Below are 27,835 nucleotides of genomic sequence, written 5' to 3'. Positions count from 1 at the left end.
TAGCTGTACAGCAGGGGATTCTAACAAAAGATTTAAGCCATTTGTTGATTTAAGCGATACCTTTCAGAGCAATTTGAGAGAGATCTCTCAGGACGGCAGGTTCTGAAAATTGACATAAACAGTGACAAAGAAAGAGGCAACGGCGGAAATTTTTACATGAGCAATAGGTTAATTCTCACGGTAAGTAACTCTTCAATCTATCTGCATTTTACAGTAACCATAAGGAACTCTTCATTATCTCCACCTGCCATAGACTGGATAAAAGAGAAGTGTTCACAGCTTCGTTCCAGGAATCTACCGGCCTGATGCTACAATAACTATAACGGCACGTATTCTCTCAATAATGTGGGTAGATATGCTTCAAAGTACAACCACATCTTCAGTCACAGATTCAAAGAAAAACTCCAAACCCGACTGTCCTCATTTACCAAAACCCACAAAGAAAAACGTAATATCAAAATGCCATTTATTTTCACCAAATGCATGGTGACCTCCATACCCCTTCTCTTGTTTCTTTTTTTGCTTGTCTTAAAAATCCTATGCTTTGTGATTCTTTGCCATCTCATCAACATCCAACTCCACCGCCAACACTGGTGAATCCTTGTACATCCCAAAACGACTGCTGCATACATGTGCATGAAGTAAAAGGCAGCACAATTCAGAAATTCAGATGAGGAAACAAAAAACTGACAGGAGTTGTAGAACAAATAAGTGCGCTGTATCAAATTACCTGTTTTGTATAGGACCATGATCCACAGCTGATCATAATGAATATATGACTCTACCAACAATATCTTCCAGATGCATGGGCCCAAATGTTCGGCTATCCCTAGCTTCCAGCTAAAAAAATAATAAAAAGGTCTTGTAATATGCAGAAAACAGTTTAGGCTCAACCACATTTGTAATTAAACATATTCCAATTGAAACTGACTGGGAACAACACAAGGAAGAGGGCAAGGAAAAACATTTGGACAACTAAACATAATGAACCTCATTTTTATGTCGACTAGAAATGTACTAACGAACCAGTTAAATAAAACAATCACATATTTATGAACATGTGAGCAGAAGAGATACCTTCGGTTTCAATGATTCATTGTCTGATGACACCCAACATTCGTCCTTCCGAAGAACAAAAGGCTCATCTTTTTCATCATTAGATACCATTTCATACCCTTCAACAGCAGCCAACCTTCTAACAAGATAATCATCTGGCTTCTCAGGGTCCTTCATAACAACAAGGTCTCCAACAAAAACTTTCCTGTCACAGACTGCAACAATAAGCACCCACCAGACTAGCAAAAGAACGAAAGTGAAGATAAAACTTAGAAAAATCGCTACCAAATGGATTGACCATAATGTCAGATATGACGTCCAGTGAACCTTTTTCTTTCATTTCTCTTTTTGTGATGAATTACGGTCCATGAACTGTCTTGACAATCAAATTGCGACCCAATCACATCGTTATGAAACTTTTAAGTATTTTTATTGTGTCAACAATCTCCTTCTACCACAACCAAAGAAATACAATATTGCAAGACAACCAGATGAACCAATATAATATTTTTTTTCAAATAATGAAACAACATAATTGGAAAGGTGACAATACGTTGGATCCACGTAAGGCAATTTTCGAACAAGAAGAGTCCCGCCCTGGGCTGCTATTGTTGGTGCCATCTCTTCACCTCTGTTCCAATGCAGGTATGTCAATTTGCCTTGAAATACATTTCTCCAGATGGTGTCCCCAACTTCTCTTTCAGTAATTTGACCTATTTTACAATGCTGCAACATTATGCAAATTTCACTAAGACTTAGAAAGCGAATTACAGAATAAAACTTTTACAGTTACTAAGAGGAAAAACAGTCATACCACTCAGATATGTTCAGTCTCCATGGTGTAATTTTTCTATGTTTCAATCATTTAAATTTGAAGAATATCTTTTCATCATCAAAAAAACTGTAAGAACGAACAGACATGGAATCACAAAAATAAAGCAGAATATGGATCCATTGCTCTCCAATAGCAAAAAATGGAAGGCACTATATAGCTAAGTAACAGGGAGGAGAAAAGGCAATGCATCCAACAGAAAGACCCTTGTCAGTTTACCAATGGTAGGTGCAACAGATTGTGTGCATTGGATACAGGTTTTTTTCAGCCTGTCGATGAAAAGATAGTGAAAGAGTCTGGTGATTTTTATGCTTCATGGTTGCTGCAAAGGATGATCATCCAGCAAGTTGCATATACATTAATGATACAAAATCAATGAGACTTTTAGTATGAGATACTAAATTTTTCTTCAAGCGATGGAGACAGAATGGTTCTGATAGAGAGAAAGAGGGTAAAGCCTCTGTCTGGGGTTTCCCCACAACTAATTTATCCAATGATAACAGAAGAAACAAATAGCTTGATCCACCAAAGCAGTTCGACTCTGCCAAAAGCTTGCTACAATAGTGAATTGCCTCGTTTAATGTTAAAACTTAGAATCATAGAGGCTACTACTTTGGAAGAGCTGAAAAATTACCAACTCATGTTTCAGATGGTTCCAGTTTCAAAGGACTTCGCCTTACACCTTCAGAGGCCCACACAAAGATGCATGTAGACGAGTAAGTCTATCCTCTCCAGTCTTTCTTCAACAGTATGCATACCCAAATAAATTATTTATTTGCTTATGGTTTTCAAAAACTGTACTAGGTAAGACTTTCCAAGTCATAAATCCACAGGGCCCACAAGTTTACAGGCCATCCTATATTTTAAAGAAGATATCAGATTTACAATATTATTGTACATTAGGGGTATGTTAGCTCTGCCTGGAATAATTTTCCTCGTGGTGCTTTTGTTGGAAGTTGAGAATTTGGTAAATTCTCAACCTTCTGAAAGCTTAGGCCATTGAAGAGCCAAAATATAACTCCCATGAAGAGCTCAGATGTTGAGCAATCAAAGAAGTCAACCAGTCACACAATTTAGACGTGGAAGATATATATGCATAGAATTTGGAGCAAAAATTAAAATGAGTAGCAAATTTTGTTCAACACAATTAAAGAAAACATTTGTTTCAAACTCCATAGAATAGAAGCAACACAAAGGAATTTACTGCTCAGTCAACTTTACTATTGTTGAATTTCTGGAGAAGTGAAAAACTTCATTAACTTGTTGTAATTTGAATATAATGAACCTCTATTTATAATAGAGGAAACAAGTGAACTCAATTACAATTAAAATGACCTTATCCCAGTTAGAACCGACATTACAAGATAAGTCCTAGAACAATTTAAGAACTGTAAATAAATAGAAGATTAACATAACTAAAACACCTCTAACTGGACTCTTCTGTGAGATATCCTCTTGTGACTCCTACAAGACTCCATATTAATTCTAGCTTTGTGAGACTTCATACTATGAGAGTCATGTAAGACTCCTCCATACCTGCTCTTTAACACTCTCCCTCCAGTTGGAGTTTATAACTTCAGCTTGCAATGAAAAAAATTCTTGGTCTTTAATCTTGGTCTTCAGTCTCTAAGTTTTTCATAGATGTTAAATCTTCACCATTTATTCTCCCCCTTTCTTGAATATTTTGGTCACATAAAAATTACCACAATATGAGGAACAAAATACCTCTTTCGTATACTTCTTTTTCTACTTCTCCACCTCAAGTAGGAGATAAAAAGGACATAGTGACCCAACTTGGGCAAAACACAATGTAGGAGAAGAAAATCACTCCTAGTCATACGACAAATATCCATACACTAGTCAAATCGGTCATAATATGAAAACACTCCACTCAATTTCAAAGGCAAAAAAGGGCCAACTTTACGGCTTAACAAATAGACTACTCACTTTTTAAGGGTAACTCAAACAAAAATCACCTCTTGGGTGAAGAATTAAAGACTTTATTAAAGCAAGATGTTGGGCACACTCCTAACTTTTTAGGCAGTGAGTCTAGGCATTGCTTTGAAGTGATGAAAACACAAGAAAATAAACTGAAGAAATATTAGAGGAAAACATATTTAACCGGAATGAAGAGACTATGCAACATTCATACTTCCAAACGAATATAAAATATGAACCTTTAAAAAAAAAACTAGGAGAGACTATAATAGTAGAACTTAATAAATTTGCCCAAATATAACTTTTGTTTCGGGGGACCACAATTTTTGGAGTTGATGATGCAAAAGATTCACAACCAAGTAAGAAAAAATCAAAACTTGAAAACAACATCGAAGCAAGAAAATTTTGCATACCTTGAACGATCACATCATGGAGTGATTAAGTTTGACCAAAACTCTCTGATTAAATGAGAAATTGGTTAAAAAACTAGGATTCTAGGAGAAAAGGAAACTCAATTTACACCAATGCATGGAGAGATAATAGGAAAAACAATAGGAAAAAGGAGAGAATTTTTTTACAAAACTGACCTTTAGTACTTTTTTTGAAATAGGACTTTTAGTACTTATGAAATCAATATCTCCCACTATATAGATCAGAATCACAAACCGTTTATTTCTTAAGAAAATAGACTCAAAGAGCTTTAATTTGATACCTAATTTGACATAAAAAAAAACTTCATTTTTGAATCTTCTATGACCTCTTTATTTTCTATTGAATTTCTGGAAAAGATAAATATTTTACTATCTTAATATAATTTGAGTACAATGAGCCTCTATTTATTTTTTTAATGAAAAATGTGACTTTATTAAGACAAGAAAACGGAAAGAAAATTCAACCTAGAAAGGGGGAGCTTCCAACACATCAAAGGCTTCAAGGGATGTGCTTCGTCTAGCTTGAGAATCTGCAAGGTGGTTGGCTAATCTAGGCACATGTGCCCAAGTCCAATTGAAGAAGGAGGTAATGCTACAAATAGCTAAAAAGACATCCCAATGCCTCCATGGGGGTGTTATGGAATTGTCACACCAATCAATGATCACCTTGGAGTCCCTCTCAACAATAAGGGGACCAAAGAACCAGTCCCAAAACATGGTAAGGTCGCCCACAAGCTCAGCCGAGGTAGAGTCTGAGATGCCCAAGGGGCTTGCGAACGAGAGCAAGAGGGTGCCATTGCCTTCATGGGTGACACCACCAAAGCTCGTAGAGCCTGACAACCAATGGTGCTGCCGTCTTTTTTTTATTTTTTATGAAGATGTATTTTTATTAAAAGAAAAGGAAAAATAAAAATTACAAAGGCGGAGGGAGCAAATCCCTTACAAAAAGAGATTGCAGGAAAGCTCCCTCCTTGGCAAGCATATCTGTTGCCGAATTTGCAGATCTCGGAATGTGAGACCAAATACAAGAAAAAGAAGATACAATATCCAAAATCTCCTGGAATACATCCCAGTGCGTCCATGGGGGAGAAGTATTGCACTGGCACCAACCAATCACCACCTTGGAATCCCCTTCAATGTGAATAGGCCCACTACATTTGTCTATGAACACCCGCAGTCCATTAAGAAGGCCATGTAACTCAGCCGACGCTGAGTCGGATATGCCTAAAGGACCAACATAAGAAAAACATTGATTCCCAGATGAGTCTGAAATGATGCCCCCAAATCCCACGATCCCGGGATTGCCAAGAGAAGATCCATCAAAGTTAAGTTTTAGGTAGCCAGTTTCCGGAGGGGTCCATTCCTGCATAACTGTGATTTTGGCTCCAATGTGCATCCTCACCAAATTGCTCCAGTTGTCTCGAATGCCGGTGCCTTTGAAAGAGGAGAGGGGTTTTTTTTGTCAATAGCCAGGTTGATATTTGCCCTGTCACTCTGTCAACAACTCTAGCCTCAAATTCGCTTGTAGCATCAAACCGCCTTCTATTCCGTTCGTTTCAAAGCCCCCCTGGAACAAAACAAGCACAAGCTGAGATAATCAATTTGTCGAGGCCAGGAAGGGGATATCCCAAGATTGACTTGCAAAAGCTTATCAGATTGACAACAATACAAAATTGAATCTCCAATTTGCTTAAAACAGAGGTCCACACAATCCATGAGAACTGGCACTGAAGAAGAGTATGACTATTGGATTCATCTTCATTGTGGCAGAAAGGGCATAGTGGATCTATAGATGTGTGACCTCTTCTTCTGAGCACATCAGCCATGAGAATTTTACTTTGACAAGCACTCCACATAAAAAAATTTACCTTAGGGAGGGCACATAGTTTCCAGACGAAGTTGATGTCATGCTCCCTTTGCGTCGGATCCCAACCGTTAATGTATCCATATGCCGAAGCAACTGAGAATTTTCCACTTTTGTCAGGCCACTAAATGAGCTTGTCTTCATTGGAAGGCCAAATTCTGACATGATTCAAAGCATCTAAAAGGTTGTTGGCTTCCATGGCCTCCGTGTCTGATAAACCCCTTTGGGGGTGTAGGTTCACATTCCCTCCCTCAAAAGCATCTGCAACTGTAATTTCCTTGTGAGTGGAGAGAAGGAAAAGAATGCTGAAAGAGTTTCGTAAAGGTGCCTGTCCTATCCACCAGTCATCCCAGAATTTAAGAGATTTGCCATTACCCACAAAGAACCTACAAGCTGATGAGAAAATCTGAAGAAGCAAAAAAATAGATCTCCATATTGAGGATAGTCCTCTCCGATTTCCTCTAGCCATCCACCATGGCATATTCCAGCCCAACTTGACTTGAACCATATCCTTCCAAAGATTGGAGGAATTTGTGTTGTACTTCCAAATCCATTTAAGCAGTAAGGCTTTGTTCATTTCTTTTGATTTCCGAATCCCTGATCCTCCCAATCTTTTAGGTAAGCAGACTTCATTCCATTTGACCAAATGATATTTGAAAGAGTCACTTGATCCTCTCCATAGGAATCTTCTTTTCATTTTATCTATGGTTTTGCAAACTGATGATGGGCAAGGCATAAAAGATAGAGCATAGTTAGGAATGCCAACAATACAATATTTAAGGAGAATTAGTCTGCCTGCCTTACTAAGTAAACGCCCCTTCCAACTGGCTAACCTGGATTCAATCTTTTCAACCACTGGGATCCACAGACTTTGGGAAATTCCCCCATGAAACAGAGGAAGACCAAGATACTTCGCTGGAAGCGTACCCGTAGAGCATCCAAATAAATTTGCCATCTCTTCAAGGTCTTCTGGGCTCACATTAAAACCTATGAGAGAGGTCTTCCTCCAATTAACTTTTTGACCTGATGTATTTTCAAAGAGCCCTAATACTGTTTTTATCCTCCTAGCAGTATCCATATCACCGGTACCAAATATTATGGTATCATCCGCATATTGCAAAATCGGTATATTGAAAGCCTGCTGAGAGTTGGTTGGGGAGAGCCATCCAAGGTCAACCGCCAAATAGAACATAGCTGAGAGAAATTCCGCTACTATGTTAAATAAAAGTGGGGATAGAGGGTCACCTTGTCTTATCCCCCTCGCACCTTTAAAATAACCGCATACCAAACCATTGAGGATCAAGGAGTAGGTTGCTGAGCCCACACAGCTTCTTATCCAAAAAGGCCATTTTTCTCCAAATCCCATTTTTCCATTGTTTCATCAAGCAGGGTCCAGTTAACGCGGTTAAAGGCTTTTTCGAGGTCGATCTTGAGGGCAATTCTCGGCTCTTGGTTACGCTTGAAGTGATCCATAAGCTCGTGCGCAGCCATTGCGGAGTCTAAAATTTCTCTTCCCTTGAGGAAAGCGCCCTACCCTTTGTGGATGACAAGAGGAAGCAAAATCTTTAAACTATGCGCTAGGAGTCTTGCAATAATTTTGTATGCACTCGAAACCAAACTGATAGGGCGGAAATCTTCTAGTTTTTCCACAGTTGTTTTCTTTGGGACCAGAGTGACAAAAAATGCACCGATGCTGCGGAATGTTATGCCATTTCTGTAAAAGCCTTCGATCATAGCATTGATATCTTTCTTAATCTTGGGCCAAAACTTTTTCAAAAAATCTCCATTAAATCCATCAGGACCCGGGGCTCTGTCGCTTTCCATGCCCAATACTGCCTGCTCAATTTCTTCAGACGAGAAAGGGGATTCAAGAAGTGAGGCGGCTGCTGTGGAGATTCGGGAGAAATTGATGTGCTGAAACCTCGGCCTGTTGGTACACTCCTCCAAATATAAACCTGTAAAAAACTGAACCAACTCGTTAGTAATTGAGGTCCGACACGATGTTACCTCATTGTTGATGCATAATGAGGTAATTCGGTTGGACCTCCTTTTTGCCGAGGCAATGGCATGAAAAAATTTTGTATTTGCATCTCCCTCCTTTAACAATCTAAACCTGGCGTGTTGCTTCCACCGGACTTCTCTTGGTGCAAGATGGTATTTAGCTTATTGTTTAAATAGCTTCGGCGTGAGACTTCATCAGAATTTAAGATCCTCTATTCCTCCACCAAGACTAGTGCCTCAATCTGAGAGATAAGAGATCCTTTCTCAGCTAACAAAGAAGTATGTCTACTCTTGGCCCACTCTTTAATTTTCTCTTTTAAGTACCGCAACTTTAGAGGGAACGCCAACTCCATTCTACCAAGGTTTGGCCCCGCATCCCACCAATCATTGATAAGATTTTCAAAATTTTCCTCCATTAGCCAAGAGTTTTCAAATCGGAAAGGCGAGGGTGGGTCCCCATTTTTCAAATGTGGTAGTCAGCAGAATAGGCCAATGATCAGATCCCACCTTATTGAGGACTCTACCTGTGACGTTCTCAAACATCTACATCTAGTCATGACAAGCCAAGAATTGGTCTAGTTTGGATAAAATTGGTTGTTGTTGTCCATTTGACCACGTGTAGTTCTTCCCAGATAAGGGAATCTCGTCCAGCCCACACCCCCCAATAAAATCTGAGAAGCCTCGCATAGAGGCCGAAATTCGGACTGCCGAAGGCTTTTTTACATGACAATATCTGATAGCGTTGAAATCACCTGCAAAGATCCACGGGAGATTCCAATTCTGCTTAAGAGTATTAAGCTCCTCCCAAAAAGAGTTCCGATCCCTGTATCTGGTCAGACCATATACTCCTCCCACACACCAAAGTTTCCCTGAGGAGAGATCTCGAAATTGAATACCCAGTGAATACTACCCCTTAATGATGTTGATAGAGTCAAAGAGAGTCGAGTCCCATGCTAGAAGAATACCTCCTGAGTGTCCAATAGCATCCACAACTTCCCACTTAATTAAGGGACACGACCAGAGCTCTTTTGCGATGGCATCAGTCATTTCTTGGCATTTGGTTTCTTGGAGGATTATTATAGAAGACTTGAATTGAGCGAGGAAGCTTGATATCATGTCACGCTTCCAGGCGGCACCAATACCTCTGACATTCCAAGAGAGCAGAATCATTTACTACCTCAGTTTTGTACTCCTGATGTGATTGTCTCCCGGTAACTGACCCTTGTAGACAACCCCCAATATGTTTGCCAATCTCATCATATTTTGCCATGTTTCTTCGTCATATTTATGACTTTGAACTTGGAGGGCCTTCACCAAACGAGCAGATCTATCATTTGGAGTGGGAGATGTTTTAACCATGTTCTTCTTCTTAGCAAGTCTGTTAGATTGTCTCCTCTGTAGGACGGTTTCCACTTGCCTTCTTCTTCTTCTATTTTTGGTCAGGATAGGCGGAGAGGGTGGAGTGGAGGGTATTTCTGAAATTAAGTTGGAAAAGTTCACATTGGCGGCCTCCATGTGAGTGTTCAGAGTTTGGGTGGATTCCATCAGCCTCTCTGTTCTTATAGATTCAAAGTCCATATCAGGCTCAATTCCCGAGAGAGTATTTGGGTCCTTAGTTTGACTTGAGGAGCTATCTTCAAGACTGATATTAGAGTCCTTTCGGTTTTTTGTATTCCGGGATTTACTACCCTGCTTGTATCTACCGAGCTCAACATACTGCGTGTCAGGGCCATTGGGATGGTCTTTCTGGGGGGAAGGGTATCTCTGGAAATGGGAATCAAGTACCAGATCTTTGGCGGGTTCGGGGAAGGGTGAGAAAAAAGAGGTGGAGAAAAGAGAGGATATTTTCGGAATTTTCAAAATCAGCCATACCACTGCCGGTATTAGAAGAACAGCCATAATCAGAGCACTGTTCAAGAGAAGCAGGGACAGACTGAATCTCGTTCTGCGTACCCTGCGCACTCGAGGAGTGGGTAGGCTTGATTTCCGAGGCAAAATCTGGTCTCGGAATTGCTTCCTAGTTCATCAAATTTGAAGTTGAAAGAGGGGTGTGGTATGTTGGAATGTATATTCGATAAGCTTTATGTTAATATTTGTTGTATAATTAAATTGTTTCTATGGCTGGACGAGGGGTCGGTCAAGGAGTAATTTCCTCCACCAACCATCTGGGGAACGAAGTAACTCCCACTCAACGACCACTCTCTCTGATCCAGCACCTCTAGTAGGACAGCACCCAGGAAGAGGCGAAGATCGAACCAGTCTGGGGAAGCAGCACCAGCAGCAGCAGCAACGAAAAGGTAAACAACCGAAAGAAGAAGAAAAGAGGGAAAAAGGAAGTTATTGACTCTGAAGATAGTTCAGGCGAGAGATGGCAAACTGTAATCTCAAAATCCTCACGCCGAAGGATCCTTGTGGAGGATCCGACCAGATACGAATTCCGGAATGGAAAAGCAAAGCTGACTTTTCGAAAGAGGAAGGAGAAGAGTGGGGAGGCCATCCAGATTCATGCACAAGAGGGGCGAAAAAAATCATACATCTCCCTCCCGATCTCCGCAGTCAGTTTTTTCCTAGACATTTTCAGGAAAGTCCAATTAGGAAACACGGGAAGAAAATACAGCAGATCACTCCTCACCGGCGATCTGGAATTCCAAGTACACAGCTAGTATCATGGAGGACTTCTTCAATGCGTCATCCACCAAAGACGTGGCCAAATGATAATGGGTATGATTTTTCTCCCACAACCCTCTACTTCTGGAATGGGTTGGAAACGCTTTGATCAAATTCTCCAGCAGCTAGCCACCCCACCAAAAATCCACTCACAACCCAGCGCTTCACACCAGTCAATTCTGTCGCTCCCACCGGATCCTCCACCAGAGAAGATTCAGGTCTGCGAAACCAATTGTCCAACACCACCACCAATACCACTCCCCCAATTCTCACCCCAGAAAAACCAATTCTCTATATCCCTGCCAGCCCACATTGAAATTGAGGGCAAGCGCAAAATGTCCCTGGCAGTGCTTTTGGAAGATCCGGAAAATGTTTTCACCAGAAGACAACTCCAAGAATGGCTGCAAAAACGAAATATCATGTCCACAGCCATCATCAAAGCTCATGAGAGGAGCTGGATCATCAACTGCCATTCGGAGGAGGACCACAAGAGACTACATTCACTGAAGACAGAGACTATTTCAATGATCCTCCACATGACCAATTGGAGCCCAGAACTCACAGCCCCCATCTCGGGGCAATGGGTGATCGTCAAAGGTCTTCCGGTGGAAATCCGATGTCGGCATACTCTGGAATGCCTCACAAAAGAATTCGGAGAGATTATTTGGGCCGAAAGCCAGCCAACGCAGCTTCACAAAGAAAATATTTTCATCCGGCCAAAATCACCGGTAAGTGGATTACAGTTTTTTCATATCTCCTGTGGAAAAACCACGATCTGGGTCTCCATGGAATTCGGAGATCTGGAAACCCTCCCGGCAGCCAACTCGGAAGAAACCTCACGAAACACAACCCAGACTGAGCCGATCCGCCAGTTGCTGACTCGGAAGCATCACTCGGAGTTCAATCAGACATGGGTTCCGAAAAAAAAAAAAAAAAAAGTCCAACCTCACAAAATCAATCCCCATATCCCGAAACAGTCCAATCAACACCAGTTCACAGTAACCCTCTTAATGCCTCCGTCGAAAAAAATTCAATCCACATAAATGCCTCCGCCGAAAAAATCCCATCTTTGAAATCGCCCTTGGCCACAGTGCCAATCCCCAATCCCAAAACATCTGCAATACACCAGTCCCCAAATCCAAAATCTGACAGGATCTCTCAACCTGATCTACAGACACATCCTGACAAGGGGATTATTACTTCCCCATGCTCACATCCATCACTGTCAAACTCTACCTCACCTCGAAGCAAAAACCAAAAAAAGAAACACTTTCCCCCACATACCTACCTCTCCATTTACCAAAAACCATCACCACCCTCTCAAACCAATGACATTTCCAATGCCCCTCCGATCTGGCAACCTCGAGCCCCGCACCATACTTTTACACATAAAAAAACACCTTTTCAACCATCAAATCCACAGCCGCTGACCACATCAACTTCCAAAGGCCCTCAGTCCACATCACACCGTCGCCCGGTCCTTTCTTTTCTACACCAACCCCTTCCCCACTGTCGCTCCTCGATTCCCGAAGCAGTACCACTCGGCTGCCATACATCAACCTCCAAAACCCTTCAGTCCACATCACGCCATCGCCCCGTCCTTTCCTTTCTACATCAACCCCTTTCGCTCCGCCGCTCCTAGATTCCCGAACCATTACCACTCGCCTGCCATACGTCAACTTCCAAAACCCCTCAGTCTACATCACGCCGTCGCCCCGTCCTTTCCTTTCTACATCAACCTTTTCACCTCCGCCGCTCCTCGATTCCCGAAGCAGTACCACTCGCCTGCCATACGTCAACCTCTCAGTCCACATCACACCACCCTCCCATCTTTTCACTTTTAAATCCCTCCCCTCCCCTCCGCCGCCTAAATCTTACTTTTCCCGAAACCGTACCCCTCGCCTGACATTCCCGTCCCGCAGCTTCTCTAACTCGATAAATCCCCTTTCCCCCCCACTTTCACCCACATTCTTGGCTCCTTATCGAGGATTACCCTCTGCGACTCCCCCCCCCCCCCCCCGACCTCAAACCTTCCACATCATCCTTCCCAGTATCCCACACATCATCCATCCCAGTATCCCGCTCCTCTTGCCGTCCCATCAGACCCTCCCTCTCTGACTCAAATCTCCCCTTATACGGCCACCCCTCGAGCCCCGCTAAGCCCATCCCTCCTCTCTAATGAATCCACTAGGGATTTCGAACCCCCCTTTTACTCCCCTCCCCCCTTATATATTCACTCTCCCACTATCCTCTGCCCCACCCCCCTTCGTATTATCTTCCCCCACTCGGACACCACGGAAAACCCAAACCCCAAAACTTTCACCCCTCCCTTGCACACCAATACTGGAAAACAAATCGCCAACACCCCTTTCCGGTATACCTATTCCAGAAAAAAAGAAGCAGGGAAAAATAAAGCCAAATTCGGCAACCCTGCACCTTCCGAAAAAAACACTGACAAAGATAAAATCAAAGACACTACCCCCCCCCCCCCCCCCCCCCCCCCCCTCCAAACCCCCCTCCTGTCCTTCCATTGGAATTTACCCATGATTGGTACGATCTCCCCCCTGCTTTCCCTTCTAGAATCCCTCCAATTTGGTCCGACCTCCCCCCAAGTATAACCTCTGAATCTACCCTAGCCAAGACCTTCACTCCCAATCCGCGGGATGAGCTCCTCCTGTTCCTGTTGGAATAGGAACAAGACTTTCCTCGAGAAGAATTTTCAGAAATGACGGAGCTTGCCAACATCTTTTGTGTGGGATACTCTGAAGCTGGCGCTGTGGAGCGAAATATCAACTCCCACCGTTCCCCATGATCGTTCTATCATGGAATGTAAGAGGTCTCGGCTCTCTGGCCAAGCGTGCCCTCGTCAGAGCAGCGCTTTTTGATATTAAACCAAAAATTGCTATACTTCTTGAAACGAAGATACAGTCTTTTGATTACTCAATTGTGTGTAATTTATGGTATGACTCCAACCCAGTGTGGGCGCATGTGGGTGCAATTGGCCATTCTGGGGGCATAATTGTCATCTGGGATCCAACTGCTTTTGATGCTATTTCCGTCATTCCGGGGCGATACTCAATCGGCCTCCAGCTCCGGGATCACAACCTCGGTACTTCTTGGGCTCTACCTAGCATATATATGGGCCTACTCGTTACCGTGACCGAGCATCTTTCTGGGAGGAAATCTTTCAGCTTGTCCAATTGTGGGACCTCCCTTGGCTCATTGGAGGAGACTTCAATGCGACATTACTTTGCTCTGACAAAAGTCCTCCTGCCTCCCGAACCTCATCAACCATGAGAGCTTTTTCTGACTTTATCAATAGTGTTGCTCTCTCGGAGGCTCCTCTATCGGGGAAAAAATTCACCTGGACAAATTGTCAAAACCCCCCCATTTTGTCTAAATTGGACAGATTTTTTGCCAATATAGAATGGAACCTCCTATTTCCCAACACCTCTGGCCAAGTCCTAAACGAAATAGGATCTGACCATTGGCCTATCCAACTCAATTCTCGGCCTGTTGCATGGGAAAGATCTCCCTTTCGGTTTGAGAATGCCTGGTTATTAACCGAGGCTTTCATCCCTTCTTTGAAATCGTGGTGGCTCGAATTGGAAAATCATTCGAACCCGGGCTGGCCCTCCCTCGGAAACTCAAAGCCCTCAAGACAAAGATCAGAATGTGGGATAAAATTCACCAAATTTCTGCTGCGTCCCAGAAAGATTCGATTCGCCGCCGCATTTCTGAGCTGGATCTACTGGAGGAACAGAGGTTAATCTCTCCTACTGATTTTTTTATTAGAAATAATTTAAATGCTGAATACCTTACCTTACGTTTCTTCATTCTGAATCTGTCCGTTGGAAACAACGTTCAAGATTTCGTTGGATGGCTGAGGGTGATGGAAATACAAAGTTTTTCCATTCCATCGCCTCGGCCAGGAGGACTAACCGTATCACTGCTCTCTGTAACGGAGACCAAGTGGTAACGGATAGTGCCTCCATTTCTAACCTTTTGGTGAAGTATTTCTCAGAGCTATATTCAGAAGTCTGTTTCAGAAGACCAAAAATCCATCAACTCGACTTCGAGCGCATCTCAACTGAAGACGCTGTTGATCTTGAAAAACCATTCTCCTCAGAAGAAATTGAACGGGTTGTGCTTGGCCTTCCTAAAGATAAAGCCCCCGGACCAGATGGCTTTAATGGTGAGTTTTATCACTGTTTTTGGGACCTGTTAAAAAATGATGTTTGTGCCTTCGTTCAATATTTTCACCAAGTGGGAATTACTCACTCTGGAATCGGCGCATCTTTTATTGCACTTATTCCTAAAAAAACAAATTCGGAGGAGCCTAAAGATTTTCGCCCTATTAGTCTCACTTCCAGTTCATATAAAATTATTGGGCGTCTATTGGCTAATCGGCTAAAAGTTGTCCTTTACAAGGTAATTAATCCTTGTCAAAGTGCTTTTATCCGAGACAGAAACATCCTGGACTCTTCTCTAACAGCTCATGAACTTCTTGATTCGTTCAAAAAATCTTCCCTTCCTAGGTTTGTTCTGAAAATTGATTTTGAGAAAGCCTTTGATCGGGTTGATTAGAAACTGGTGGATTATCTTTTGGACCGTATGGGTTTTGGTACAAGATGGAAATTTTGGATGAGGAGCTGTATTTCCTCTCCTTCTTATTCTGTTTTGGTAAATGGGAAACCCCAAGGATATTTCAAAGCTTCTAGGGGGATCAGACAAGGCGACCCCCTTTCTCCATTTATTTTTACTCACATTGGAGAATACCTTACCTCTATGATCCGGTTTGCTAAACGTTCAGGTTGGCTCAGTCCTATTTTTTCTAATCCAATCCAAGACGTTCCCATTCTTCAGTTTGCAAATGATTCTATTTTTTTTGGAGAAGGGTCCATGAGACAAATAAAACACATGAAAGCAATCTTGAACATCATTGAAATGGCATCTGGTCAAAAGATAAGCTAGGAAAAAACAACAATCTTTGGATTTAATATTGATGCCTCTATTCTCAACTCAATGGCGAACTATCTGGGTTGTAAGGTAGCATCAGTTCCAAGTACATATCTGGTCTTACCTTTGACTCCGTTCCTGCCTTCGAAAAATTCCTGGTTTCCGGTCGTTGAGAGGCTTGAGAAGCGTCTGGCTTCTTGGAAAGGAAAATTTTTATCCAAAGCTGGTAAATTGGTTCTAATTAAATCATGCCTTCATGGAATTCCATCCTATTTTTTATCTTTGTACCATTGTCCAGCTTCTATTCGGGATAGAATTGATTTTTTGAAAAGAAGATTTTTATGGGATGGGCCAAATGGGGAAAAAAAGTTTAATCTTGTAAAATGGGTAGATGTTTGTAAACCAATTGTAATGGGGGGCCTCCGGATTCGCGACGTTGCTACCACAAACAAGTCTCTGCTCTTAAAGTGGATTTGGAAGTTCAACATGTAACCCAATCTATTGTGACGCCGAATGGTTGCAATTAAATCCAGAAAAGAGAATGGCTGGTGGACGGAAAGGGGAAGATTTTACAAGTTATCCCCCGTTTGGAAGAAAATTGCCAAACTCTTACCTACCTTCAAATCTGCCGTCAAATGCTATATTGGGAGTGGTACAAATACTCTATTCTGGTCGGATTGGTGGATAGGGGCTAGTTGTTTAAAGGAAAGTTATCCTCTTTTATTCCAACTGTCAAGATCTCGTAACTCAATGATTTCTGACCATTGGCAGTCTACGGGTGGTTGGAATCTTCATCTCAGGCGAGCATTAAATGACTCTGAAGCTGTTGAAGCCACCGGTCTGATCAATTTAATTTCTGGTGTGGCCTTAAAAAACTCTGCCGATACACTCATCTGGACGCCCAACAAACAAGGTATGTTCTCTACAGCTTCAACGTACCATCATATGATTTCATACCCGCCTCTCCACGCAGAACATCCTGCTGCTTTTGCATGGTCGCTCCCGATTCCTCCTCGCATCAAGTTTTTCATCTGGACGGTATGTCGTAAGAAAATCTTAACTTCTGACGCTTTGCAAAGACGAGGCATTAATACTCCCAATCTAGAATGCCCATTTTGCAACACATCTCCTGAAACAGCAGATCACACGCTTCTACATTGCGAATATGCTCATAAGATTTGGACCAAATTAATGGACAAAATCAGTTTATTATATTGCCCTTCGTCAGATTTGCAAAACACTATTTTAACTTTGGTTAGCTCTCGTCTTCTGAAGTTAGGGAAAATCTTAATATCTTGTTGTGTTGGACACATTGCGTGGAATTTATGGAAAGAAAGAAACAATCGCAAATTCAATCAGAAAGCTATTCCTCGGAATATTCTTTGTGATCAGATAGTCGGTCAAGTTAGTTCTTGGGTTCTCCTTCGCAAAGAATTCTGTGATCTAAGAGCAACAAATATGAGGGAAAATTGGCGAAATGTTGCGAATATGTCTCTTACTTCGAAGGTTCCTATTATGGTATAATGGACTAGACCTCCTCCTGGACACTTTAAATTAAATTTTGATGGAAATGCTTTCGGGTGTCCGGGCCTAGCTGGATTTGGCGGAGTAATTCACAATGATCAAGCAAATCTTCTCTTCACTTACGCGGGTCCAATTGGAGTGTCAGACTCTACTTGTGCGGAATTACATGGCTTGCTCAACGGGTTGAAGCTCTTCAAACAAAAAAAAAGACGGTGCTCTCTTGGTTGAAGGGGATTCTCAAGTTATTATAAACTGGTGCTCCAAGCCATCAAAACCTCTTTGGCGTCATTGGAAGATTTTTGATGAAATTTGTAATTTAACTTCTGTTTTATTATGCACTTGGAAACATGTTCCAAGATCCGCTAATTATTTAGCCGATGTTCAAGCGAAAAAAGGCGTTACCCTCCAACATCTTGTTGTGGAGGAAATGTCTTTTTAGTCTCTAGGTTTGTAATTTTTCTTTTTGAATACATTTACAACTCTTCTCAAAAAAAAAAAAAAAAAGTGGGGTGTGGTTTTTAAAATTTCCGAAAGGATACTGATCTGAAATCAATGGTGCTGCCGTCAAAGTTCAATTTGAAGCTACCGGGTGGAGGAGAATTCCAGACTTCCATAGCGGGGGGAACAAGTGGGGCCAAACATGGCTACAACAAGATGCCAGTTTCCACAAACATGAAAGTTATGCAAGTGGAGGAATTCCTTCTTCATAAGGATGTAGAAACCTGGTCAGCAATAGAATCAACAAGAGAAGAGGCCTGGAGGCCTTAAGTTGAAATTTCCTTTTGTTTCTCTCCTTCCAGAGTACCCAGGAGATATGACCCGTAGAGTTGAAGACAAGCATTCTACCAAGCTTCAGAAGCCGAGAGCCCGTGAGAGAGCGCATCATAGACGGGAGGTCACAAGAGACGCAATATTGGATGCCAATTCGGTTCGGAAGGCTGGCCCAAATTTCCTAGGCGAAATGGCAGTTGAGAAGCACATGTGTGGTTGATTCCGGAGAGGTGTGGCAAAAGGCACAAGAGGGGTCTGGTATTTGCGCTCCTCGCCTAAGTAAGACATCTGATCTAAGGATTTTATTATTGCAAGCACACCGGAAGAAAAAATTGGGGCGAGAAGGCACAGAGAGGGACCAAACCGAAGTTGCTGGGTGGCTAGAGCGAGGAGTAGTGACTCCATGAATAATGTTGTAGGCTTATGCGACCGAGGAGCCCTTTGGGCAAGGGGTCCAGATGAGCTGATCCGGAATACAAGAGAGAAGACTTGAGGCCTCCATTGCCTCAGCATCCGTGAGTCCCCTCCGAAATTGCAAGTTCCAATTTCGCGACTACTGCCAAATATCAGCAACCAAGGCCATGGGGTATTAGCGAGGCCCAGGAGAGAGCTAAAGGTAGCATCTGACGGTTTATCACCCAACCACCAATCAGACCAGAATTTAGTCCAAAGACCATTGACGGCAAAACATTTGACAAAGGCAGAGAACTGGAGGAGGAGAAAGATCTTCCTCCAGATTGGCAAGAGTATGCTGGCTGCCACACTCCAACCACCAGCCCTCACACTGACCAACTTTGGCAGCAACCAGAGAGCACAAAATCAGTGAAGGAGAAGTGTTGAATCTCCACAACCACTTGAGCAGGAAGGCATAATTAGTGCCCGAGATAAGTGTTGGCAAGGTCGGCGATTTTAAAGCCAAGATATGCAGAAATCATACCTGAGGCAGTGGTGACAGCAGCAGTAGTTGAAGATGCAGGAGAAGATGGAAGGGATTTCATCAGAGTTTTCATCCTCTGCAAGAGTTCAGCATCATCATCGGTGATAGTCTTTTTGCCTCTTTGCGACTCAGATCAGTCTGCATTTTTCTCATTTTGAACCAAGGCTTGATTGGCAGTGACCCAGTCTGGTTGGCCATGAAGCTTCCAATAAGTATCTACCAGATAGTTCAATCCACCGCAGAGAGTGCAAACCCGATTTTCTGACCGTGACGAACCAAAGCCAGTTCTACCACCTCTTTTTTTTTAATAATGATGTATAAACTATTAAAAAAGAGGAAGAAGAATACAAACTTAACTAAGTGGGTCTTCCTCCACAACAAGGTGTTGGAGTGAAACACAACTTAGCCTAAGTGTCTGCCATATGATTGACATACCTAGGGATGTATTTCCAATTACAATTCAGAAGAGAAATTAAATTACATATATCAAAATACATATCCCAATGTCGCCAGAGAGAAAAGGTTAACTTTACACACCAGTGTATGACAATTTTAGAGTTGCCTTCCATAAGGAGGGGGCCCACGAGATGGCTTTGGAAGATCTGAAGCCCATTGAGCAGTCCAAAGAGTTTTGTAGTGGTAGAGTCGGAGACTCCAGCAAAAGAGAAAAGGAGACAACCATTTTCATCATGGATTACTCCGCCAAAACCCGCAGGACCGAGACACCAAAAACGCTGCCATCAAAGTTTAGTTTGTAGTGGCCCACTGGTGGGGAAGCACAAATTGCCATAATCAGAGAACGAGAATGATGCATCATACCAGCTACCAACTACCAGTTCCCTCTAAGATTGGAGTCGTTGAGGCTACTAACTCCTTTCGAGTCAAGAGCCAGGTTGTTAGAATGCCAACAATATTATCTATCAACATTTCAATATGGGTAGATTTAAAATTGGATTCCCGGCTATTTCTTTCCTTCCATAAGGCCCAAAGGATATAACCAACACAACATGAAATGAGCAATTTCCCAAGTTTTAGGAGTACAAGCTTACCGTGGCAGGGGATACCATGAAGGCAGGATTTTATGAGTACAAGTTTACCTACTTTGGAGAGAAATTTTCCTCCAAGAAGCCAAACGACCCTTCAAACGTTCAATAACAGGGTCAGGAACATTTAGACAGTAATCCAGAGGTCAATGGGAGGCCCAAATAGGTGCAAGGAGTAGTTGCGGTTTTGCATTCCATATAGCTAGTCATAGAGTTCAACAAATTTTGTTCAATATTGAAGCCTGTGATGGAGGACTTTGTCCAACTGACTTTTTGGCCAAAGGAAATTTCATATAAATTGAACAAAGCTTTATATGAGAGATTTGGTTCATAGTGCCTTCACAAAAGAAGATTGTATCGTCTACATACTATAGGAGGGCGATATCCTGAGCAGGGTCAGCAAAGATGGGGCTAAGCCAGCCAAAGCTTTTGGCAAAGGTGGACCATAGATGACAAATGTTCAGAAATAAGAGTGAAAAGAAAAGGCAATAGAGGGTCCCCTTGTCAGATTCCCCTTGATCCGTTAAAGAAACCATAGGGTTTGTCGTTGATTAGAATAGAATATGACGTAGTTGAAATATAGCTTCTCATCCAGAATCTCCAACGGGTGCCAAAGCCCATTTGGTCAAAAAGATGGTCAATCAACTTCCAGTTGACACGGTCAAAGGCTTTTTCGAAGTCAAGTTTCAATACAATTCTAGGTAGATTGGATTTTTTTAAGGAGTCGAGTAGTTCATGGGCAGCCATTGCTGAATCTAGGATATTTCGTCCTCTGATGAAGGGACTTTGGCAAAGGTTAATTATTTGAGGGAGGGTGGATATGAGGCAATTAGAGAGAATGTGACCTATGATTTTGTATGAGCTAGAGGTGAGGCTGATAAGTCTGAAATCTTGAGGGAGGGCTGAGTTGATTTTTTTTTGGAATTAGAGCTATGAAAGAGGCCGGATAGATTTATGGGTGATGCCAACATGATGGAAGTTCTTTACAAAGACATGCACATCATTTCTGATTGTTCCCCAAAATTTGTGGTAGGTTCTCCATTGAAGCCGTTTGGCACTGAGGCGCGGTCCTTATGCAGGCCAAGGGCATCCAAATCGATTTCTTCATAAGAGAAGGGATGCTCCAGGTATTCAGCGTCCAAAATGGAGATACAACTAAACTCGAGCTGATGAAGGATATGTCGGTTGAAAGACTCCTCTGAATAAAGATATGTAAAAAACTTCACAAGAAGGTTAGATATAGAGAGGGTATCCATGATCACTTGATCTCCATGACAGAGAGGTGAATTTAGGAATTTTACTCTTGCATTACGGTTGCCCTAATTTTCTCTTTATAATTGAGGGACGCCACTATTAGGGTTTTTTATCATCACCGAGAAAGAGCTGGAGCAGTAGCCAGAGAGAGGTTTGAGAAAACACCTGTAAGCTTGTGCGATTTCTGTTGTAAACTATTTCATCTTTATAGTGAATTACTGCAGCGGTGAAAGACATGACGTATTCTCACCTTGAGGCGAATATATCGTGAACCGGGCGGGGGCTCTGTCCCCTTCCAACCCCAACAGTGACCTTACCGAGAAGGTCAATCCGCATACGGACTCAGCATAGAGCGTTTATAAGGCTCCCCAACTTAATAGCTCAAATATGCGGTAGTGGACAGAATCTTTCCGAAAGGCAACAACAGTGCGGTGATTTAAGGACCAGGAGCGGATCTTGGACTTCGGGGCTTTGAGCTTGATGGGGAAAGACTAACGAGTTGGGGGTGATGGGCAAGACCTTGCCACCAGAGGGCAAGTTGAGAAACAAAAGATCCGTCAAGGAGCCAGGAGTTCTCAAAGCGGAACGGAGATCGACCCCAAGCTGGGGGTGAGGGTTGATTTGTATTGGCCAGTGGTTAGAGCCAATTTTGTTAAGGACTTGACCCAATGTATTTGCAAAAAACTGAAGCTAGTCATTATTTGCAAGGAATCTATCGAGTTTGGAGAGGATTGGGGGGCTTTGGCCATTGGACCAAGCCAGAGAGAGGGATTTCAGAGACTTCGAGGATGCCAATGAGATCCGAAAGGCTCTCATTGTGGAAGAAATTTTATTGGCGGGAGGGCTTTTTTCGGAGTAGCGAAGGGTAGCATTGAAGTCTCTCGGCAAGGAGCCAAGGCAAATAACAGAGCTGGACGAGGAGGAGAATTTCATCCTAGAAAGAAGCTTGGTTGCAGTGACAAGTTGGGCCATATATGCCTGCAAGGGCCCAGAGAGTCCCCAAAGACCGGTCATGAAAATGGATGCCAATAGAGAATAGGACAGTCGCCCACATAAGTCGCAATAGAGGGTTTCATGGCTTGCCAATAAAAATCAGCTCGAATTCTGTGCAAGGTCTTCTGGATCCCCTCGTGTGTACTATCATGGTAAGCCGAGAGAATAGCTAGAATACTCTCGGACTTAGGTAGAAGGAAAATCCGCTGCTTGTAATAAATAAGTGAATCCTGGATGGACCACTTCACATTCATTGTCCCTTCTGAGATCTGCTGATGCAGTTCCTGCAGTGCAGGGTTAGTGGCATGTGCTTCTCGCACCAAGTCCATGATGAGAAATCTCGGCTGGCTGATAGCATAGACCGACTGTTGATCTTCAAAACACCGTGATAAGGCATCTGCCGCCTTATTTAATCTCCCCGCACAATACTCCACCGAGAAGTCAAACCCCAACAACTTACTAATCCAGTGCTGCTGTGGCGACGTCGTCAAACGTTGTTCTAGTAGTAATTTAAGGCTGTAGTGATCCATGCGTATGAGAAAAGCCCGGCCCTAGAGATAAGGCCTCCAATGTTGGACCGCTTTGGCCAACCCAATCAATTCGCGCTCATAGGCTGCCAGCTTGTGATGGCGGACTGCCAACTGTCTGCTAAAATACGCAATAGGAAGGCCCAACTGCTGTAAAACGGCCCCCATGCCCACGCCCGAAGCGTCGCACTCGACCACGAACAATTCGTCGAAGTTGGAAGTTGTAATACTGGCGCGGATGCGAGGGCAGCTTTGAGTGCCACAAACGACGTGGTGGCCCCCTCATTCCAAATAAAGGAATTTTTCTTGAGTAAACTCGTCAATGGTGCTGCCACTGGCCCATAGTTCTGAATAAATTTGCGGTAGTAGCCCGCAAGACCCAGAAAACCCCGTAATGCAGAACACGATTGTGGTTGCGGCCACTCGCGAATAGCTCGGATCTTCTCGGGATCCACCGTAACCCCCTCATGTGAGATAATGTGTCCCAGATACCCCACATGTGAAGCCGCAAAAGAACACTTGGAATGTTTCAAATAGAGCTGATGTGCTCTTAACAAGTCGAAAACAATCCTCAAGTGTGCCAAGTGCTCCTCAACCGACTTGCTAAATATCAAAATATCATCGAAAAATACAAGAACAAATTTTCGAAGATAGGGGGTAAATACCTCGTTCATCAAAGCTTGAAAAGTGGAGGGTGCATTGGATAACCTAAATGGCATGACGACAAACTCAAAGTGGCCATGGTGCGTGCGGAACGCCATCTTCTCGACATCAGAGGGGTGCATCCGGACCTAATGGTATCCCGAACGGAGGTCGAGTTTAGTGAATAACCACGACCCATATAACTCATCCAAAAGCTCATTCACTACCGGAATCGGGAACTTGTCTTTTACTGTCTGCACGTTCAACTCCCAATGATCCACGCAGAACCTCCATGTCCCATCATGTTTCTTCACAAGTAAGACGGGTGAAGAGAATGGGGAGCGACTGGGACGAATAAGACCCTGTTTCAACATCTCATGGCACTGACGCTCTATCTCGTCCTTCTGAAGGTGTGGGTAACGGCATGGTCACACGACCACTACCTCAGAACCTGGTTTCAGACAGATCCTGTGGTCACAGTGCCTCATGGGAGGCAACCCCGAAGGCTCCTAGAAGAGGTCAGAGAACTCCTCAACCAGACCATCACTAGTACTGTCAGGCTGATCCTGTGTCTGCAAAGTGTGTATGCGGTGGGCCCTGTCCACCTAACAACCCTGTAAGAGCACCCGACTTCCGGCCCAATCAAAGCTCATGGTTAAAGCCGAAAAGTCCCACAGAATGGGCCCCAACATTTGTAACCATTTAATGCCTAAAACCATATCAAATCCCGCCAGGGGAGTAACAAAAAATCCCGCATTAAATGAAGTAAATAAAATGGAAAAAGTTACCGCCTTACTAATCCCATAGCTAGGGACCTTCTCGCCATTGGCCACTGAGACGGTGGCTGTCGGATGAGTGTGTATCTGGAACTGGAGATGCTGTGCGGCTGTCAAACTCAGAAAATTGTGTACTCCCCGAGTCGACTAGTCCCACCAGTTCGCGGTCGATGACATGAGCTCGAACTTGCATTGTAGTAGGCGATTTCTGCACAATAATAGCATGCAAGGATATCTCTGGTGGTTCCTCCTCGATAATATCCTCTGGTTCCTCTGGATCCTCTGACTCCTCCACCTCAAGCCAAAACAATCGTTTACATTGATGTCCGACCCGATACTGCTCATCGCAGTTATAACAGAGATTTTTGGACCGCCTTTCTGCCATCTCCGCACTCGTCAATTTTTTTATAAAGCTAGGTAGGGAATTACCAGGGCGGGGATCGGCTACCCGAGTCATAGTCGAAGTGTGTTTGAATGGTGCTGTTGTAGATGCTCCCTGAGATGAATTATAGCGGCGCGCTTGCCACGTGGAGGAAGTGTTCCTCTCACTCGACCAACCCGGCTTACGTTGCTACAGCTGTTGTCGTTGTTCCATTGCTCAGGCCATATTCATGGCATGAGCTAGATCCGTGGGCATAAGGAGTTCTACCTCTAGCCGTAAATACTCATTGAGACCTGCTGTGAATAAGGAGACCTGCTGGTCAACCAATACCCTCTCCCCAACATGAGCCAACTTTTCCTGGAATAGTTTTTTATATTGTTCCACCGAACCCGTTTGTCTCAATAGGACTAACTCTCCTAGGGGGTTGCTGTTGGCGGGAGGCCCAAATCTAACTGTGCATAGATTTTTAAATTCTCCCCAAGTCATTCCCGGTCTCTCTTTCTCTACTTGAGTCACCCATAACATGGCTTCATCTGTCATATGGAAAGAGGCTAGTTGCACCTTATCTCATTCAGTAGTCCCTTGGTTCAAAAAACAATTTTCACATCTATGCAACCAAATTACGGGATCCACAAAACCATTGAGAGAGGGAAACTCTAACTTGGTGTACCTTGGGATTGTGCCTCCATGCTGAGGTGCTTGGATAGCAGTGCGCCCAGGCCACTGCTCCCCTCTTTTGTGATATGGTTGAGCAACCTCTCTCACCTCTGGACTCTGATGTCTCTCTATCCTCAACTCCTGTAGCATGCTAATGATTCGGCTCATCTCTTCTTCCAAACCACAAACCTTTCCCAACACTGGTTGTGCTGTTTCAAGGCTATCTTCTATCTTTTATATCCTGATTTGGATTTCTTCATTGCTGATATTATCCCTCATGTTACCCTGCTCTGATACCAAGTTGTTACGGTCCCGGGTCATGGATCGAGTAACACGGTGTGGGAGTTGTGAATCCAGCACTGGTACTGAGTTGCTAGATTCGGTGAGGGTTAAAGGTCCCTTCTTTGGGTACTCTTCCACCAGTGATCAATCTCCCTTTTTATGATCTCATTCTAGTGCTAAAGTTATAGCTAGAATGGAAGTAATTCAGGTGGAGAAAGAATGGAGAAATGCCTGTTTTGCTCACGTTAATCAGGGTTTCAATCTTGATTTGATGCAACTCGTTCTAGGACTTGAAGACCTAGCTTGATGGGGCAGCCTTGGCTCACATTGATGGTTGTCCTTGCTCTATTTTCATGATGAATTCCCAGCAAGAAGAGTGGCTCTAATCCCTCACGTGAAAGAACCAGAATTACTCCTCCTTTGCTGCTCGTCAAGAGGGGATTGAACCCAACTTCTTGTTGACGTTGGTGATGAGAGAAGATCCTCTCTTTGGGCTCGGAAAAGGGGTAGGAAGCTCCTTTTCTTAGTATGGATGATGAGGGATGAATTTGGGTGAAGATGGATGGCAATGGATGGTGAAGGATAGGTTGGATTTTTGGAGTAAACCCTAAACTCGAGATCAAGAGATGATCTCGACCTATTTAGACTAGGTTATTCTAAAATCTCAAAGCTTGCCTATTTCATTCATACCTTTCCTTTAAATAGGTCACGTCAAGGAGTTTTAGGGTTAGGGTTACAATAATTCCCCATAATGCCCTTACATAAAAAGTAATTAGAAATAACTCCTACTTAAAACAATATAAGAAATAACTCCTACTTAAAACAATATAAGAAATAAATCCTACTCAAAGAAATATAAGAATTAAATCCTATTGATTGAGTTGTTGTTGTCTTCTTCGTTGTGTGACTCGGTGTGCTATTGAGTCCACAACACTTAACTCATAATAAACTTGGATGCCAATAATAGATATAGTGAACCTTGATTCATACAAAAATTCCAGCCACAAACATCAGCATAATATGCAAGAGAGAAATAACACTATCGGTCTTGCATGGGGATAAAAATTGAGCATAATTACCATGGACGAGCCAATTTCCAAACGAAGAATATAATCACCAGTTTCTTTTTCAGATTAGATGAGAAAACCATCCATAAATCATCTTATAGAGATAAAGAACTATCAACAATAATTTCATAAGAAAAAACTTATCTTGGTACAGCTTCAAGAGAAAACTACTTCATCAACAAGAAGAACTCTACGTGAAGCTTGATCAATGGAGCCTTCCAAATTTTCATCTTGAAGTGTGGATCCTAAATCCATTGCTCTGATACCATGTTGAATTTAGGATCCCACGACAAGGTCCTCGACCAAGGTAGTGAAAGATGAGAGGAAAAAAAGGAAGAGAAGAAAGAAGAAGAGAGAAAGAAGAGAGAACTTAGCTAGAGAGATGGAGAGAGAGAGTTTGGGAGAGGAGACAATTCTAAGGACGAATTTGAGAGAAGAGAGGGGAGACTTAATGATCTACCCCATGCCTTGAGCTTCTATTTATAGCTATGGAAGGAAGTATACAATGACTACAATGCTCTTAGGGTTACAAACTTTGAAAAGGAAAAGGCATAAGTATATTTACATTTTCTTAGATAATTATACCCTTGTGTCGTCCTTATGAGAAAACTTTTAAATTACCCCACTTGCCACCTCCTTGACGTGGAGAAGGTAATTATATTGATGCCCCTTCGAGGTGTCTTCCAACAAGAAGCCATGGAATGAAGGGTGTTCGGCTCAATGTTGTATCCAGTGATTGAGGGCTTGGCCCAGGTGACTTTCTGGCCATTTTAACAGCAAAAAATAAATATAAACAAAATCGCACGACTCCTGGTAAAGCCACAATCAACAAAACCCTCCGCTGAACAAGAAAAGAAATGTTTTTTCGTCGATAGAGGACAGCACGGAAAGCAAGCAAAATTGAACAAAAAGAAGAATCAAACTCAGTAAAATAAAACACTCCTATCTTCCAAAACCTTCACCAACTGAACCAAAGGCACAATATTCAGCAAAAAAACACGAAAATAGTAAACATTGAAAAGGGCAAAGAGAGAAATAACCTTCCAGCTTAAAGTAACAGAGTACTCGAGTTTGTGTGCTATGTATCGAAACCAAGTCGACAGCGAAACCATCTCACTCGCTATTGTGATCCAACCCAACTCCGCATTCCCTTCTCTTATAGCGTGAGAGATTAGTATTAACTAGACAGTTCACGCTAGTATGCAAACGTATCCGACGAACGAAGCTGAAAA

The 27,835-nt window shown here is 42.9% G+C and overlaps 1 protein-coding gene across 2 annotated transcripts; it reads right to left on the bottom strand.

The window, feature by feature from the left end:
- On the bottom strand, positions 1-27,835 carry LOC137963658 (mitochondrial ATP-independent inner membrane protease subunit 2-like). Of its 2 annotated transcripts, none has more exons than XM_068810815.1 (5): positions 27,644-27,835; positions 1,610-1,782; positions 1,078-1,261; positions 731-840; positions 1-622 (listed from the first exon to the last, which is right to left on the bottom strand). In XM_068810815.1, exons 1-4 carry the CDS (start codon positions 27,713-27,715, stop codon positions 763-765), a joined length of 507 nt encoding a protein of 168 aa, XP_068666916.1. In that variant the 5' UTR covers positions 27,716-27,835; the 3' UTR covers positions 1-622; positions 731-762. The 2 variants fall into 2 exon arrangements, with proteins under 2 accessions (XP_068666916.1, XP_068666917.1); XM_068810816.1 differs by having other exon boundaries at positions 1-619.

The sequence above is a fragment of the Aristolochia californica genome, unplaced genomic scaffold (genome assembly GCF_029961685.1).
Source record: "Aristolochia californica isolate CCGP_79_NKW_82.1479 unplaced genomic scaffold, dmAriCali1.0.hap1 SCAF_4, whole genome shotgun sequence".
Classification (NCBI taxonomy): Eukaryota; Viridiplantae; Streptophyta; class Magnoliopsida; order Piperales; family Aristolochiaceae; genus Aristolochia; species Aristolochia californica.
This window is presented reverse-complemented; position numbering and strand designations above follow the sequence as displayed.